The sequence below is a fragment of the Pyxicephalus adspersus genome, chromosome 5 (assembly GCF_032062135.1).
Source record: "Pyxicephalus adspersus chromosome 5, UCB_Pads_2.0, whole genome shotgun sequence".
NCBI lineage: Eukaryota > Metazoa > Chordata > Amphibia > Anura > Pyxicephalidae > Pyxicephalus > Pyxicephalus adspersus.
The window spans coordinates 20,675,691-20,693,857 of NC_092862.1; the positions used below are offsets into that span (position 1 = coordinate 20,675,691).

An 18,167-nucleotide genomic window follows, 5' to 3' on the forward strand; every position below is an offset into this window, starting at 1 on the left:
TCAACAGTTTTCAATTTTACCAAGTTGTTTTCCAGTTTAATTTTTTATTTGCAATTTTTTTTTCTTTTTTTTTTTTTTTTTAGAGGAGAGCATCTTCTTCTGTTCCTTGTTCAGACTGTTGCCAGACAGACAGTGGAACACTGCCAGTACAGACCTCTCTGCTTTGTCTCATGGATACATTTTGCTGTCTACTTATTTTTAATCTGTAAAAAAGCCTTGTAATGTTTTGTTACAACCTAATATGCTGATTACTTTTCTTAAAACAAATGTCTCTACTTTCTAAATGTACAAAAAAACATTTTTGTCCTTTTAGTGACACACAAGTAGGCGGGAGGAGCCACAGTGTGTCTCTAGAGTAGCGTGTATTGAGCACCTCCCTTGTATATCATTTTTTTTGGTACATTTTAATACATTGTTGCTCTGTACCCCCAACTAGTATTCAATGAAAGACATCAATGTGATCTCTGTGCCTCTATTTTTTTTTTTTTCAGTTCCAGTCAGTCACAGTCTTCTTACATCATTAGAAATCCTCAGCAGAGACGAATAAGCCAATCACAGCCAGTGCGAAGTCGGGATGAAGAACAAGATGATATTGTATCTGCTGATGTGGAAGAGGTAACCTTAGCTTCTAATAAAAACTGTTTATAGCTGAGGCTTTCACAGTACTGGTTTTCTTGTCTTTTCTGATGACTAAATGGCTTTTCTGATTGCTTAATTTTCAGGTGGAGGTAGTAGAAGGTGTGGCTGGTGAGGAAGATCATCACGATGAGCAAGAAGAACATGGGGAAGAAAATGCAGAAGCTGAGGGACAACATGATGAGCATGATGAAGATGGTAGAGTGCTTTACAAAGAGTATAAAATTCAGCAAATTTTTCACAGTTTAATGAATGGCAAGGATAATAATGTCAGTTGTGTTTCAGGGAGTGACATGGAGTTGGACCTTCTGGCAGCTGCTGAAACAGAAAGCGACAGTGAAAGCAACCACAGTAATCAGGACAATGCTAGTGGACGCAGAAGTGTTGTCACCGCAGCAACTGCTGGTTCAGAAGCAGGTTTGTATTTTTTACAGCAGACACTTGAATTTCTATAGTCTCTGGATGATATTAAGCTAAACTTTCTCCTTGTGCCAGGTGCCAGCAGTGTCCCAGCTTTCTTCTCTGAGGATGACTCCCAGTCCAATGACTCCAGCGACTCCGACAGCAGCAGTAGTCAAAGTGATGACCTTGACCAGGAGACCTTTATGATCGATGAGCCTTTGGAAAGGTCAACAAACAGCAACCATGCTAATGGTGCTGCGCAAGCTCCCCGTTCTATGCAATGGGCTGTGAGGAATACACAGAATCAAAGAACTCCTAACACAGCTCCATCTAGCACTTCCACTCCTGCAGGCAAGTAGCTGTCTTTTGCGCATTGGTGTTTATTTTTTTCTTTTTCCTTAAGCAAAGCTTATCAGTTATTTTAAAGTGTACATGCCAAACCTATAGAAAGTTTATATTTATATGTTGCCCCTTTGAGTGACTCCGGAATTTCATACCTTTGGGTTATGCTATCACCTTCGGGGGGCTGTGTACTGGCAAACAAGACCAGCCATGCCTCAGTTTTTGGTAGTATCTTTAAATAATAAATGTCTTTTATGCAACTTTGCTGTTTAAAGATTTCCAGTTTGCAGTCAAGACTTCTACAACTTTGAGTGAGCTGGTCTCTCGTGCAGCTTTCCAGATAGTTGTCAACTTCTACCTAAGAGCTGAATCTGAACCTGGATTTACACAGGATTCAGGCTAAGAGGAATGGACAGCTTATCAATCCATCCCATACTTTAGTCAGTAGTCTCCCTTTTAGTCTTTATTTATTGTAGAAGTTCCTCCCTTGTACTGAAATTGCCCATACTGAATCACACAAAAATGTGGGCTTCTCTGTGCTTCTGATAAAAGTACCTGTAGCAAGTTATAGCCTGCATCTTTTCCTAGCTGGAGCACATGGTAGCATCTAGCCCATTCCTCCCCAGCCTGACTGTCCCTGGGCCATTTGAATATTTGGGATTCAGTTAATTCACTAATAGAAGCGTATCACCTGTGAGTCTGAGCATGAAATGTATTTGACTGTGAATAGAACTTGTTTCTGCTTGGTATTTTTGTATATTGTTTTGCATCTCCATGTGAGGTGTTCCTTTAAAAATCATTTAGTTTGGTGTGAATGAGCCAATTCCAGTACCTAATGTGACTGTAGTTGTGTCAGACCTAAATCAGCATGTGGAGCAGTTACATTTTTCAGAGAAACCATACCAGGAAAAATGGTATTGTTTTCTTCAGTGATTTAATCAACATTTTTTTTCTGTTTCTTTTCAGCAAGTTCAGGAGCTCTTATTTATATTGAACCATCCAGTTTACGTCGAAGTGGGAACATGAGCTCTAGCACCGCAGCGGCCCTTGAAGCCAGCAATTCCAGTAGCTACTTGACCTCCGCAAGCAGTTTGGCGAGGGCCTATAGCATAGTTATTCGTCAAATATCTGACCTAATGGGGCTCATTCCAAAGTACAACCATCTGGTCTACTCCCAAATTCCTGCTGCTGTAAAGCTTACTTACCAAGATGCAGTAAATTTGCAGGTATGGTACTTAACTGTAACTTTTTTTTTTGTGGGATTTCCCTGTGTTCCATGTTATAAACTGAATAATTCTGATCTTTCAGAACTATGTAGAAGAGAAGCTTATACCAACATGGAACTGGATGGTCAGTATAATGGACTCTACAGAAGCTCAGCTACGTTACGGATCTGCACTGTCATCGGCTGGAGATCCAGGTCATCCAAACCATCCTCTTCATGCCTCCCAGAATCCTACCCGAAGAGAACGCATGACTGCCAGGGAAGAAGCCAGCCTGAGGACACTAGAAGGCAGAAGGTATTCTATGTTTGTGTATATGAAGTGGGGGAGGATTGCCTTAGGGCTCAATCACTAGACAATCTGTAGGACTGTTGCACTGCTTGTTACTAATCTTTATTCCTGCTGTACTATTATTTAAACACAATTCTTTCACGTTTCCAATCGCAGCCTAATCTATCACTTCTTGTTTTTGTTGGTCAGGTTCTCAATTAATAATGTAAGATTACTTTTTTCTTCTAGAAGAGCCACCCTGTTAAGTGCCCGTCAAGGAATGTCTGCACGTGGAGACTTCCTGAACTATGCACTTTCACTAATGCGGTCTCACAATGACGAACACTCCGATGTGCTTCCAGTATTGGATGTGTGTTCCCTGAAACACGTGGCCTATGTTTTCCAGGCTCTTATTTACTGGATTAAAGCAATGAACCAACAGACCACACTGGACACACCTCAGCTGGAGAGGAAAAGGTAAACTTTTGCCATTTTTATGTGAACGTAATAAATTCTCCAGATTGTAGAAGGCAGACAACTCTAGAAGCTTTCTCCTGTGGATAATTTTCCTAAAACTATGGAAATAGAAGAGTTTTATATTTAAGAAATTGCATTCTGTCAAAACTAATTTAGAAACAGCGACTCCAACTCAAGATTTCTCTGTTCTTCATGTTGCAACTTCAATCCCACACACCGTACCCAAAAAGTTGGGTGAGAGTTCTCCTTTTTTCCTGCATAACTATTACAAGCTAAGCTTGGTTCTTTGATATCAAATTATTGATTTGCAGTCTAATGTTCAAAGAACATTATTTAGATAGGTAAATTTGAAAACTGCACAATGCGCATAGAGATGAGATCATCAGTCGGCTGCAGGAATTGTAAAGCAGCTGTCATATGTATGTAATCTGTGTAGTTAGCTGCCTGGAGGTTTATTGCGTTTTTTTGTTTTCTTAGAACACGAGAACTCTTAGAACTTGGCCTTGACAATGAAGACTCTGAGCATGAGAATGACGATGACACCAATCAAAGTTAGTATTTGTAAAAATATTACACCTAGTTTCCGAGCTACTTATTTTTTGTTTTTAGCAAAATAATGTATTTAATTAGTATTGGTCGTGATTTAAGGATAACCTTGCTATTAAATTTAAAAAAAGATTACTGCCCATCTTAATCTTTTTTTTTTTAGTTTTGTCTAAAGAGGGAAAATATTTTTATATATGTCTATACCTGTAACCTCATTAGGGAAATTTCCCCCCAATTGCTGTCTTTGTGACATTCTTTCTTTGAAATGGAGAGCCAGCCTGTAGATGAAGGTCAGAGTCTCTCCAATGTGTGCAAAAAGTCTGTTTTAAAGTATATTTTATAGCCTTGCATTTGTTTAAAAAAACAAAAAAAAAACAGAAATCCCATCTAATGTTTTTGTCAGGTTCTACATTAAATGACAAGGACGAAGATACCCTACCTGCTGAGACTGGCCAAAATCACCCATTCTTCCGTCGCTCGGATTCTATGACCTTCTTGGGGTGCATTCCACCAAATCCTTTTGAGGTTCCTCTTGCAGAAGCCATCCCACTTGCTGACCAGCCACATCTCCTACAGGTATTGTTACTTCAGACACATTTTACCACATGCACCCACCTCCCCACTTTATTCCATCAAATACCAAACCAGGATCTAGAGAATACCAACATTGTTAGTTTGCATAGAGACAGGTTTCTCCATTAACTTCCATGTTGCGTTTAAGGCCCCCTGATGGACCTTGCAAAATAAGGGCTGTCTTTGATGGTAAGAACTTGAGTTCCCTGCATCTACGGTCTTGTGAGTTATAGGATCATTGAAGAGGGAACCATTTTAAGTGGTGGTTACTCACAACCTTAAATTCTTCAATGATTTTGTTTAGTATAAATGATAATTAGGTATATATTATTGTGTAGCTGCTGCTTGTTTAATTGTGGCTAATTTATATCTCCTTTTTAGCCCAATGCTCGGAAGGAAGATTTGTTTGGCCGGCCAAGTCAAGGCCTTTATTCGTCTTCAGCTAATAGTGGAAAATGCCTGCTTGAAGTGACTGTAGATAGAAACTGTTTGGAGGTAAGTGCAAAAAATCTCTTAGCCTCAATTTGTTTGGTTTGCTTTACAATAAATAAAGCCTAGTTCCAAGATTTTTTTTTTATTTAACTACCTTCTTAAAGTACAACTAAAAAACAAATTTTGAGCATGCAGCTCTATATTGCAATGAGACATGCTATGTCTTTTCTGCAATAAAGCAAACTTACTGCCTTTTGGCAGTCCTTTGTTGAATGCATGTATAGGCAGCTCATTGTACGATTCTGGTATAGTTGTTTGCTTGGAAAAATAAACTCCTACCGTGTGCATGCACAGGAAATCTGGCCTAGGCAATCAAGATGGCCACAGACGTAAGCCTGTAAAATGACCAGGTTAAGATGTTGATGCCCGAGATGGTGCAAGGAGAGATCAGTTTAATTCCGCTTTAACCTCTTTGTTGCTCACAGAAAAAAAACCTAGTATAGTATTCAGTTGCCCCAAGCTGAATGTTTATCATTGGTATTTAGGTTTTGCCTACCAAAATGTCCTATGCGGCTAACCTGAAGAATGTAATGAGTATGCAGAACCGACAGAAAGAATCTGAGGAATCCAGCGCTCCCCTGGAGGAAACTGACAGTTCAAAGCCAGGACCATCGGCCCATGATCTGGCTGCTCAGTTAAAGAGTAGCTTGCTGGCAGAGATTGGGTTGACTGAAAGTGAGGGTCCTCCTTTGACGTCATTCAGGTACAGTTATCTGCACTTGGTTGTATGTGTAAGGTTCTGTCTTTAAGAACAAATTAGGATTTTGAACTGCATTTATCTGTTTCACTGTGCCAGCTTGCCTACCTCTTTGATGTTGATTTGTTAATATAAAAATTTTATCAGAATTATAAAGAACTGATGCACCAAAAAAATGTCTGTCAACACTCAAATCTGTTTTGCTGCTAGCTGAGCTGTACTGAATTGAGGTTCATGGGGCTATTTATGGAGTCGAGTGACTTACCACTCAAGATCATTCTGGTACCCTAATGACATGATGTAGTTACAATGCCACTGTCAACCAGAAACCATGTCCTTTTTTTCTTGGCACTGACAATCAAATACTGTTTCTGAGCTCTTATATTCACCAACAAAAATAGTGCTACTCCTTATGCAGTGTAACTTGGCAATCTATTAACTTAGTCCTACTGATTAATTTAAAGTGGAGATTTTATTGATTAGCTTACTGTCCAAAGTCCCCTTACTTTTAGTTGATCTGTTAGACTGCTTGCTGTCAGATACTACCATAAATATGAGCTTGTGTTTTGTATATTTTGTCTATGAATACTATGATAGCTATGAAAAGGTAACCTGAAATAAACGGCTTGCATTTGATGTTTTGAGTAACTTTTTTAAGATATCTTTTGACTTATTTATTGATATGTTTAATTAATATTAGGCCACAATGCAGTTTTATGGGCATGGTGATATCTCATGATATGCTTTTGGGCCGATGGAGATTATCCCTTGAGCTTTTTGGCAGAGTGTTCATGGAAGATGTTGGAGCTGAGCCAGGATCAGTAAGTTTTCATAGTTCGTCATAATTCCTTATTTATATGTAGATATGACATGTGAATGAGAGAATTATTGATTCTGTTTACTTAAACAGATATTGACAGAGTTGGGTGGTTTTGAAGTTAAAGAATCGAAATTCCGCAGAGAGATGGAAAAACTTCGAAATCAGCAATCCAGAGATTTGACCTTGGAGGTAAGACTTCTCACGCATGACTAAATAATTTATTGGCCATCCTAATCACTTGCCTTTGGTTGAACCACTATTTTTGTAGCAATGGCCTTTTCCTTCAAAGGTAAATAAGATGCACATGGAATACTGCTCGATCAATTTTTGATCCAAATTTGTATTTGTTTTTTTTTTTAAAACAATTCCTTTATATAGTTTACCTGTGTAAATCCAAAGATGACTATAAGGTTTAAAAATACCTAACCTGCCCTGCTCATAGTATATTTTCCCTCGCTGTCACTATATGGAAGTGACATGTTTGCGCTACATTTTCTGTAGTGAAAAGGACTACTGGGGGTGAATTTTTTTTTAAATATATATATATATCTGGGATTAGTATGGTGCTGTGTCATTCAGGGTGTCATTCAAACTAAGAAAAATAGGACAATTCTGTGTAGAAGGTAAGTAATGTAAAAAAGATTTAAAAACATACAATGGAAAGCTGGAGTCTTTAAACTAAAGATAATAAATATTTAGTTGTACATTGTTGGCATATCAGTGGATTTTTGAGTTTTTATATTCTCCGATCCAGTATAGCAGAAACTTAAATGCATAGTCGTAACCTAATAAAAACATAGATCCATTCATTTTTTTCTTTTTGTGTGTGTCTTAGGTTGACAGGGATCGAGACCTTCTTATTCAGCAGACAATGAGGCAGTTAAACAACCATTTTGGCCGCAGATGTGCCACGACACCAATGGCTGTGCACAGAGTAAAGGTCACCTTTAAAGATGAGCCTGGAGAGGGCAGTGGAGTAGCCCGAAGCTTCTATACTGCTGTTGCTCAAGCATTTCTATCAAATGAAAAGCTGCCAAGTTTAGACTGCATCCAGAACACCAACAAAGGAACACATACAAGTAAGGAAAACAGAACTAGCCAATGACTCCAGATGTTGTTTGCCATTTACACTCCTTGAACTACATTGTGAAAGCGATGGTCGCCTGTATTTTGTCAGTACAGTTATCCTTTTTGCATTTGTACAATATAAACTGTTTTAATAATGAAAAACAACATGAGAGCTTTGTGTAGCCCAGTGATTAAATGTGCATTTTTATTAGGAAAAACATAATGTGTAGTGCTTATGGTGAGATTAAGATAAAGATTCCGTTAACATAATAACTATGTAAGATGGCACATCAACAAAACAAATGTATATGTTGATCAGAATTCCATTTGTGTTTACAAAACAAAAAATGCTGTCTTTTTCTACCAAAGGTTTAATGCAGAGACTAAGAAATCGGGGGGAGAGAGACCGGGAAAGAGAACGCGACATGAGACGAAGCAGTGGTTTACGAGCTGGTTCTCGGAGAGACAGGGACAGGTTTGTGGCTTATAGTTTTTATCTGAACAACATGATGTAATTTTATTTGGCCTAATTTTTACCCAGAGGTATGTTATATATATATTTTTTTTTTCTCTCCAATTATAGAGATTTCAGGAGGCAGCTGTCGATTGATACCAGGCCTTTTAGACCAGCCTCTGAAGGAAATCCCAGTGATGATCCGGACCCTCTTCCTGCTCACAGACAGGCTCTTGGGGAGAGGCTTTATCCACGTGTACAAGCCATGCAGCCTGTAAGGAACAGCTTGTCATTGTGCCCCCTTCATTAGTTAACTTAATAGTTAATAGTTTGACCTTTTGTAGCAGACATGAAACTGATCACTATTTCTCTTTAGGCATTCGCAAGTAAAATTACTGGTATGCTGCTAGAATTGTCCCCAGCCCAACTGCTACTGCTGTTGGCCAGCGAAGACTCTTTGAGAGCTCGGGTGGATGAAGCTATGGAATTAATAATTGCACATGGAAGGTAAGCTTTGATAATTTTGGACACATCTATACAAAGGACCATATGAACAAAGCTATACTATATTGTGACAAACACCCTCTCAGTCTGCACCCCTGCGCATAGACTTTTTTAATAGTGTTTATTTAATAAAAACATACAAAAAAAGTGCAAAAACAATTACAGAAAAATAAGGAATATTAAAATATTAATAACTGAACTATAACAACAGCATAAAATAACAAGGGAAAACTGTGAAATAATACTTAGGTAGAGTTGGTTTGCCTTGGTCCAGGTTGCTGTGTAAAGTCCCAAGTTATTAGCCAGACACTGGGCTCCCTGCAGTGCTCAGTGTGTCCGTGCCGTTCTCCTTAGCAACAAGATGGTGTAGTATGAGCTCCCTCTGCTAGGCCTACATGGCTTTTTTTATGCCAACCACAGAGGTGGGACTAATAGGACCATCCAATGATAGCAGGGTGGGGGCTGTCTGAGGGGCATAGATTAGGATGCTTGTAGACACTCCCAAGAGGCCCTGGTTCTAGCTATTATATAATTCCATAAATACAGGTTTTATGTAATAACATCCCCCAGATTTTTAATCACCACAAAATTACAGTTCACAGACCGAACTAGGCATGTCTGGGACTTATGGTTGACCAGAACAGGCTAAATATGGTTTCCAGACTTTCCTGAGGCCTAGGAGACTAGTTCTTGGTCTCAGAATGCTCACCATAAGGATCCAACTACAAATCAGTCAACTACTATTTTACAAAGAATACTATATTAGAAATATAAAGCTTATTATTAATAAATGGGTTTCAAAATACAGCTAAAAGTTCAATCTGAGACACTGTCCAGCCTTATCTGAATCCTATGAGTCTTGCAGACACAAAAACAAGACAGTCACAGCAGTTGTTGTGACTAGAAGGTCTGGAAGGACCCTGGTTGTCAGATAAAGAAATACCTGATAAGGGGAAATTTATGACCCTAGTCTGCCTAAAGCTACGTACACACTTCCAATTATTATCGTTGGTAAATGAACGATCCTGCACGATATCTGCGAACGATCGTATAGCACCGATCCTGTACGTACAGATAACGACACGATCGTTCGTAGATATTGTACACACAATAGATGCGAACGTTTGAACGGTACAGGAAGTTACGTGCACCACAGGAACGTTCGTTCATCACGCATGCTCAGACCATGGACGATCAATGAACGATCGTACGCACGAACGATGGTCAACGATCGTCGTCCGATCCGCCGGTCCGGTCGTTCATTTCCAACGACTTTCCTCGTTCGTCGGCGTCGTTGGTTACTTTTTTTTACGAACGATTTTTGCCCAATCGATCGTTCGTCGTTCGTTCGTCCATTTCCAACGATAAAAATTGGAAGTGTGTACGCAGCTTTAGGCAATTTCCAGACAAAAGCATTTTAAAAGAGGACAATTTTATATTTAAAAGTGCTAAAATGCACTTTTAATTTTTGTTGTCCTAACTTCTGCAAATAGATCTTGGGGAAGGGAAAACTATAGTTAGGCTTAGGGTCAAGGAGTCATTCATACATTAAAACTTGATAGCTGTACAACCAATGGTAAATTGGTAAATGTAACCAACGCCTTTCTTTTTTTAGGGAAAATGGAGCAGACAGTATTCTTGATCTTGGTTTGTTGGATTCATCTGAGAAAGTACAGGTGAGCAAGTTTTTGTTACAGGAAATTATCTTTGATGTAATTCATCCCTTTGTAAGTTTAATTATTCTCCAAGGCCATTTCATTGTTGGTCGAACGCTGTAGCATGAGTGCTTCTAAATTCATTTTTTTCTACATTGAATGTGATAATGCTATGATATTTGAAAAAAAAAAAAAGGTTTTTGCACTTTATTGCTAAACGGTACATTTTGGTAATTTTGATGCCAATTTACTATGGGTAATATGGGGACTACTGCTGAAAATTCTAATTGCTTGTCCTAGTGCTGGCCAGCTTGTTCTCCTTAATACTTTGTAACTGAATCTCCTAAAAAAGTTTGAAATCCTTATTTGCATGCTAAATCAGTGACAAGTAATAAAACAACAATATTGGCGCTCCGGTTCTCTAAGAGCAGGTTTCTCTTAAGGTACGTGGTGTGACACTCTGAGCTTACCCCCATTTATATACTGGTGACATAAAGAGGAATTAAACTGAAAACGGCAAAAAAAAAAAAAAAAATCCTGTAGTGCAGTCCGATCCCTCCGGGGGGTGTCCTGCATCAGGTCCCGTGTCATCCTGACATTTGTCCCAGACCTGACGCTCCAGTCCCCTCCAGCTTCTGCTTTTCTTCCTGCTTGTCCATCCTACATCACCTGACCCAGGCGCGAGATGGCTGACATAGGAATAAAAAAAATTTGCTGATCTCACTGTGCATGCGTGAGATCAGCAAATTTTTCTGTTTGAGCGAAAAAGGAGCACCCAAGAGCCTTGGTGCTCCAACTCATTCTCGTTTGCCTGGGCGGACGAGAATTAGGGAGCGGTGCTGCACCTTTTTTTATTTAAAGAAAAAAAATATTTTTTTTTTTTTTCAAAAACAGATATTTTACTTTACAAAAAAGGGGGTTGTCTTCCCCTTTTATGTAAAGTGAAATTTCTGAGTTTAGGTAGGCTTTAAACTTAATCTGACCAAGATACAGCCAGAGGAAAAAAAAAAATACGTGTTAGACCGTTCTGTAAGTGAGGTTTCCAATGGCCAGTACCACTGGTATAGGCAAAGGGATTGTTTATCTTTATTAGTACTGGGCTATGTCTGAAACTTGTTTTATGCAAATACATGGTTACAGGAAAACCGTAAACGTCATGGATCCAGTCGCAGTGTGGTTGATATGGAATTAACGGATACAGATGACGGCGATGATAATGCCCCCTTATTCTATCAGCCGGGTAAAAGAGGATTTTATAGTCCCAGGCCAGGCAAAAACACAGAGGCGCGGTTAAACTGTTTCAGGAACATTGGAAGGTAAAATTTTTAGTAATTTGTAATTGAAATAAGTTAACAATGTTTTGTAAAGATATGATAGAATCTTTCTCTTTATTTCAGGATTCTTGGTCTATGCCTGTTGCAGAATGAACTGTGTCCAATCACCTTAAGCCGACAGGTTATAAAAGTTCTCCTGGGCAGAAAAGTAAGTTGTTTGTGAGATATGTGAGTACCATGAATCTGTATCATAAGGTGGTATAGGACATTTTTCATAAAGAGTTAATATTCTAGTCTCTTTTGATGTGGCTCACAGATTTAACATGTACTAGTCCTGATAATTCATATATCTTTGAATATTTTTTCCCTGTCCAATGTTTTCTCCCATCTGCCCCACTTGTAATTTATTGTAATGATCGTCCCTTGGACTTGTGGATCTACAATTACACAGATAATTGTAGAGAGAATGCTTGTGCGTGCCTCCATTTTCTATTAGACAAGCAAGACCATGAATTAAGAAAATGTGAAGGTATTTTTCATAGCCATATCATTCTAAAGATAAGTCATTGCTTGCAACTGGTCAAACAGGGTGCCTAAGAGAGCACTTGACTGTTCTAAAGAAGTGGCCCCTTTACTGGCTTAACCAGTTAGGTGTGATGCTATTGATGATCCCTTGCAGACAATTGAAATGCCAAAATGTTCAGCTGTAGAGAGAGCAAGTCTGTAAAAGCAGATGAGGCGTGTTGTTGAGTGTACACTGTCTAAATGTTTAAAATTCATTTATTTATTTATTTTTTTTCTTCCTAAAAAAGGTGAATTGGCATGATTTTGCCTTTTTCGATCATGTTATGTATGAAAGTCTGCGACAACTCATCCTCGCGTCTCAGAGTCCAGATGCAGATGCTGTGTTTGCATCAATGGACTTGGCATTTGCGATTGACCTTTGCAAGGAGGAGAGTGGTGGACAGGTAAGAACTATAGCAATTATGCATAATTAGAATGTAAACTCCTATATAAAAGCAAATCATTCCTAAAAATCTGCAATAAGCAAACAAAAAAGTTTGTGAAGTTTTAGTTATGTTTGTTAATCCAATACCTTTGTTTTATAATACTGGGAAAAAGCAAGGCATTCTGAACATTTATGTATTTTTACAGCTGAACTTCAATGGGAATTTTAATTCTACCTTTGCAGTGGTGGTCTCTACTTCCCCCTTAAATGCTCCTTTTTGTATAGGATATCTGTCAGTCACCTTTACTTGCCTTATTCCCACCAACCCTATGCTTAGATCTCTCCATTAAACAAGTCTCCTGAAGCAGCATCCTTTTGGTGCTCTGTCACTGAGGCATCACTGTGCACAATGTTTTAACAGCAGTGCTGCATTGTAAGTGAGGATGCCGGGGCCTTCTTTTATGTGCCCCTCCATGCTATTGGTGTCCATGACATATTTACCGAATGACTGTAAAGCTAAAAAAAAAAAAATATATATATATATATATATATATATATATATATATATATATATATATATATATATATATAATTTTTTTTTAGGAGTATAGGGTTGCAATTTCTGACAGGTGTCCTTTTAATATGTCTGTGTGGTTGTAAATGCATATTCATTTTCGTAATATCTAAAGCTAATGCTTGTCTGTCTTCTCCTTAGGTGGAGCTTATTCCCAATGGTGTAAATATCCCTGTAACCCCTCAAAATGTGTATGAATATGTAAGAAAATATGCTGAGCATCGAATGCTGGTAGTAGCAGAACAGCCTCTACATGTAAGTGAATTTTCTTTACTTTGAGAACTTTCGCAGTTTTGGTCCTGCTGTATTTTATTTGTTGTACTGTATATTTACTGATACTCAGCACTGGTATGATCACAAGAGGTGTGAACAGAATATACTAGCTAGACAACGGATGACATGGTGTTTAGTTACTATAAGAAAGCCTGTTGGCTCAGATGAGATTAGTGACTCATCTTGGAGAGATAACAAATATACTCCTCCAATGGGTATAGTAATAGGACATTTGGTTATTTTTATTGTGGATTAAATTTGAAAACTTATGTTTTCATATCTGTTCACTACCAGCTTGCCACATAAATGATAAAAAAAAAATCGCTTCATCATTTTGTAGTGTTAGTGCATGGATAAGACCCCAACACACTCAGTGATGTTCATTGTGGTAAATCACATGTGTAAGCATGCTTTGCTAGAACCTAAAAAGTGTGCCTTTCTTTTAAAATGCCATAAATGTTGTTGAACAGTCAGGTTTCATTTCACTTGAGTCAGGTGAAGAAGAAGGGAAAGCTCATTGGTTGCTGTGAAATAAGCTATAGAAGGGAAGACTCCGCATGGAGACATCTGTTGGACCATATGGTGCTTTGCAGGAGAGCTAAAGTTGGTGCACATGCTGTGCTGCAGAAAACCTTTGCCTGACCACCTTTATTAACCATTTTGCTCTATGAAAAAGGCCATATATTGGCAAGGTATGCTTGCAGTCTAGATCAGTGTTTCTCATCCGGTGCTCCTTTGCTAGTGGCTCTTTGAGCAATGAGCAACTTGTGACTCTCAGGTCAGTTACCACTGACCCCGATGGTTATCTTTAAGGGTGGAATTCTTCCCACTGACAAACAATGTAAGAGGCATTCTTCTACTGATCACCACACTAATATACTGTGTCCTGTGGCTATAGTAATTATATAATGGGTTCCCTGGGATCTAAAAGTTATTTCAGGGTTCCCCCATATTTAAAGGGTCAAGAAACATCGGCCCCAAATATCACATGCTTTATGGCCCAGTCTGTGACCAACCCTTCTTGCACCTTCTGTTACTTTAATTAATCGTTATGTATATTTTAGGCAATGAGGAAAGGACTGCTAGATGTAATTCCAAAGAGTGCACTTGAAGATTTAACAGCAGAAGATTTTCGACTCCTGGTGAATGGCTGCGGTGAAGTTAATGTTCAAATGTTGATTAGTTTTACATCTTTCAACGATGAGTCGGGTAAGAAATTCAATATCCTAGAATCTAGAGGAAAAACTTACTTGAAAGCATTCATGCACACAGCATCAGCATGCCTATATGTGTTTAGGTGAGCATGGCAAAACCTATGTATAATAAAACACATTAAGAGCTGCAAACAAAAGCTGCCTGTGTTGTCTAGCTGTCAGGAAAACTTTCTGGCACCTATGAACCTAGGAGCATGCTAAACACAACCATTCAGTTTTGCTTTTGGTACATAATTTACCTTAGCAAGTCACCTTCTTTGTGTTGTATATACCATGGGGCATTTTATAGGAGTACTAGTTTTAGTTGGGTGTGGTAAATTTATTTACATTACAAAAGATTTTGAGAAATTATCAATCAGTTTATTTAAGTCTTACACTTTCAAAGACTCTCACACATCTTGGCATTGAAAGAGTTTAAATACTAATTTGCAGTGGTAGTTGCAATTGTTTTTTTTAGGCTTTTTTTTTCACTTTGTGATTCTGCCAGTGTAACATCTGAACTATACTTTTATGGGGGTTTGTAGAACATTGGAAATCATATTAGCTATTCCTCTTTGAAATCCACTAGTGCAGGTTAACCTCACCTGCTGGTGAAATTTAAGATGGCAATGACTAGGCAATAAACTTTTACTATGAAAATAAATTGCCTAGTTTAAAAGTTATTCTCTTGTATATCACTCACTGACAAGCCTTTTTGGACTTCAGCATTGTTTGGTGAGCTTTGTCGTACATTGCAGTGACTTGTCTTCTGCTTGCATGTTCTCTTAAGTTATCCAATAAAAGATGTGACTTAACTGTACCAAATTGACATGCAGTAAAAAAATATAAATTAAATATGTATATTTATATAACACATGTTGTGAAGATGTTAACTAAAAAAATAACACAATTATATGAATGTTTTTATAGGAGAAAATGCAGAAAAGCTTTTGCAGTTCAAACGTTGGTTCTGGTCTATTGTTGAAAAGATGAGCATGACTGAGCGGCAAGATTTAGTAAGTGCTCATCACGTTGCATGTTTTAATAAATATTGTATTGCTATAGGTATTGTAGTGTCTACCTGTGCACATTGAATTTGAACTTTAAAAAACAATTCTTCTAGTTTATGCTTTGAGTTGTATGTCGGCATGTAAATGTTACTGCTCAGAGTTCAGCCTTGTAATTAACTAATTAATAATGACTATTAGAAAATTCTAGTGGTTTTTAAACTCTACACTGGTTGCCTGCACCCATCAGCTGTAACAGTGTTATAGTCACAGTGAATGAACACGGGTGTTCTGCTAGCATTGTGCTTGCAAAGTACTCTTATGACACTTTATTTGACACCCCCCCTCCCTCATAATGTGATGTGATGATGCTTCTGACATCCTGTTCTGGTTGGATTACGTGTGCTCTCGGTATAGAGGTTACTATTGTAGGACAGTTTAGACCAGCAATCGCCAATCTTTAGGACCTCACGGACCACTAAATTCATCATTTTAAATCCTGCGGACCATTAATATGAACTTTTGTTAATAAAGATAAGAACATTTGTTAAAACAATGACCTTCATAATGGTGCCTGACAAGGAGTGTGGAGTCTCTGATTCATTTATCAGCTCACTGTTAAGTGAAGTATTACCATTGTTACTATTATCATTAGTTGCATTATTTTTGGTATTACTAAAGAAATGCAAAACATTTGTTTGCTTTTTCTCACTCATTATGGGTTTATGTATTTGAAACTAAGACCAAACAAGAAATGATAGTTATCAAAATCAAACTATTTCATGCCATTAAATATAACCGTTAAAGAAAATACACAGTTAAGGTCATACTTACCTAAAAGAGCATAATGAGAAATAAACAAATAAACTAAAACAATCAGATGAGTATTGGTATTCGTGGACTGGGGTGACTGTTGTAATGGCTGAAACAATACAAAGCGTACGGCTCGGCAACAGTTGCCTCATACAACTTAACACTACACTGACGACACGCTGCATCCCCCTTGTTTTTTTCCATCTCTAGTACAGTTCGTGAATTTAGTGCAATATAAAGGTGAAAATTGTCACAAAGTTGGTGCAACCCTACTGAATCCTATCAATGTTACCATATTGGCCACATGTATACACACCAGGGACAGCCTGAGGAGATTATTCATTATTTGTGTTTTATATACCAAATTTCAGAGATAATAATTTGTGTTTTATCAATACAGGTATATTTCTGGACGTCAAGTCCATCTCTTCCTGCAAGCGAGGAAGGATTTCAGCCCATGCCATCCATTACAATCCGACCGCCAGATGATCAACATCTCCCCACCGCCAACACCTGTATCTCTCGCCTGTACGTCCCCCTTTACTCCTCCAAACAGATTCTAAAGCAGAAGTTATTACTGGCTATTAAAACCAAGAACTTTGGGTTTGTGTAGAGTACATCAAGTGTGCCCTTTATGTAATATATCTAGCAAACCTGTTTTTTGTAGATCTTTTTCCATTTGTCAAAAAGGTTTATGAAGTTTAGCGCAGTGTCACCCAACCATGGTGTAGCATTGAGGACCTTATGGCGCTTTGAGTTGCAGCAGCGTCTAACGCCATTCAGCTAGACAGTCATTCCTTTGCAAAACCCGACCCAAGTACAATAGACGGGCAAGTCTACCAGGTCTGATGGCGAACGGTTTGGCTATGTTACATCCCTTGAAATCCCAGGACAGAAGGAAGATGAAGTAACACTGTGATAGTCTCTTCCCAGACAGGACAAGGTTCTAAAAATGTCTGACAATTCACCGCTGCCTTTGTGGAAACTGCTTTATCGTTGGGTTTTGAAAGAAGGGAATAATGATATCAGAAATATATTATGTCACACCCCTTTCATTTCCTTTCTTTTTGTGTGGGATTTTTTTTTGGGGGTACGTTTTTTTATGTTTCTTCCTCTCCCATGCTTATTTAATTTGTAGTTCGGCTACTGTGTTGTACATGATGTATATTAAACTTGTAAAAGTGATATCCTGAAAAAAAAAATAATGAGCTTACGTTGCACTATTTTTATTTTTCACATGTCATGTCAATATACACTTTGCTCCAATCACAATTTTTTTCATGGACTGGATCTTTTGGGAATAGGTCATGGAAAAATTGCATGTAAAAATACATGTATGTACTTTTGTGTTAAATGCATACAAAATCAGTTGGATATTTCTTTTTCTTTCAACTCATTTCTTCACCTTACTATGCTTTGTCAATTACGCCAGTGGGAAAATAACTCAAGCAGATCTGTTTTTTTATTTTAAATGGACGCTTTTAGGTAAAAAAAAAAAATGAAATGAAAATTGTGTTTTTGAATTATTTCTGACTCTGAGGTCATACAATGTCTATAGAGCAAAACATTGAAAAAAAATTTGACTATGTCCTGTAACATCCTTAAATTAGATTTAAACTTTGTGTGAGTGAGCTATTTGCCATAATCGGCAAGTATATACACAGCATACTTGTCGATATTATGGAAGACATCTAGCTTTTCTTAGCTTTCTGCAATAAAAACAGGTCTAGGATCCTAATATAGAAGCCGCCATATGTACTGCTGTCTCTTCTGGGTCTTACCACAATCCTCTTTGGCCATTGTGCAGCCACTAATGTACTTTCACATGTTACAAGCGTTCCATTGTCCCTGGCATCTAAGTCTATTGACTGTAGACGTCAGGGTGGTGCATGCAACCTCTTAATTTGTTACCCCTCTGACCAATT

The 18,167-nt window shown here is 38.1% G+C and overlaps 1 protein-coding gene across 1 annotated transcript in view; it reads left to right on the forward strand.

The window, feature by feature from the left end:
- The window catches only part of UBR5 (ubiquitin protein ligase E3 component n-recognin 5), a 50,114-nt gene extending 32,362 nt beyond the window's left edge, over positions 1 to 17,752 (forward strand). Inside the window, exons 30-55 of the mRNA XM_072413240.1 lie at positions 84 to 205; positions 437 to 615; positions 723 to 834; positions 922 to 1,053; positions 1,132 to 1,389; positions 2,347 to 2,606; positions 2,689 to 2,900; positions 3,123 to 3,350; positions 3,828 to 3,901; positions 4,300 to 4,472; positions 4,851 to 4,964; positions 5,447 to 5,664; positions 6,359 to 6,479; positions 6,569 to 6,667; positions 7,314 to 7,557; positions 7,916 to 8,021; positions 8,130 to 8,274; positions 8,377 to 8,507; positions 10,120 to 10,180; positions 11,300 to 11,475; positions 11,557 to 11,641; positions 12,246 to 12,401; positions 13,098 to 13,211; positions 14,294 to 14,438; positions 15,353 to 15,438; positions 16,643 to 17,752. Of these exons, the coding sequence (XP_072269341.1) occupies positions 84 to 205; positions 437 to 615; positions 723 to 834; positions 922 to 1,053; positions 1,132 to 1,389; positions 2,347 to 2,606; positions 2,689 to 2,900; positions 3,123 to 3,350; positions 3,828 to 3,901; positions 4,300 to 4,472; positions 4,851 to 4,964; positions 5,447 to 5,664; positions 6,359 to 6,479; positions 6,569 to 6,667; positions 7,314 to 7,557; positions 7,916 to 8,021; positions 8,130 to 8,274; positions 8,377 to 8,507; positions 10,120 to 10,180; positions 11,300 to 11,475; positions 11,557 to 11,641; positions 12,246 to 12,401; positions 13,098 to 13,211; positions 14,294 to 14,438; positions 15,353 to 15,438; positions 16,643 to 16,855 (3,964 nt within the window). The 3' untranslated portion in view covers positions 16,856 to 17,752. The remainder of the gene's footprint in view (positions 1 to 83; positions 206 to 436; positions 616 to 722; positions 835 to 921; positions 1,054 to 1,131; positions 1,390 to 2,346; positions 2,607 to 2,688; positions 2,901 to 3,122; positions 3,351 to 3,827; positions 3,902 to 4,299; positions 4,473 to 4,850; positions 4,965 to 5,446; positions 5,665 to 6,358; positions 6,480 to 6,568; positions 6,668 to 7,313; positions 7,558 to 7,915; positions 8,022 to 8,129; positions 8,275 to 8,376; positions 8,508 to 10,119; positions 10,181 to 11,299; positions 11,476 to 11,556; positions 11,642 to 12,245; positions 12,402 to 13,097; positions 13,212 to 14,293; positions 14,439 to 15,352; positions 15,439 to 16,642) is intronic.
- The last annotated feature ends 415 nt before the right edge of the window (positions 17,753 to 18,167 follow it).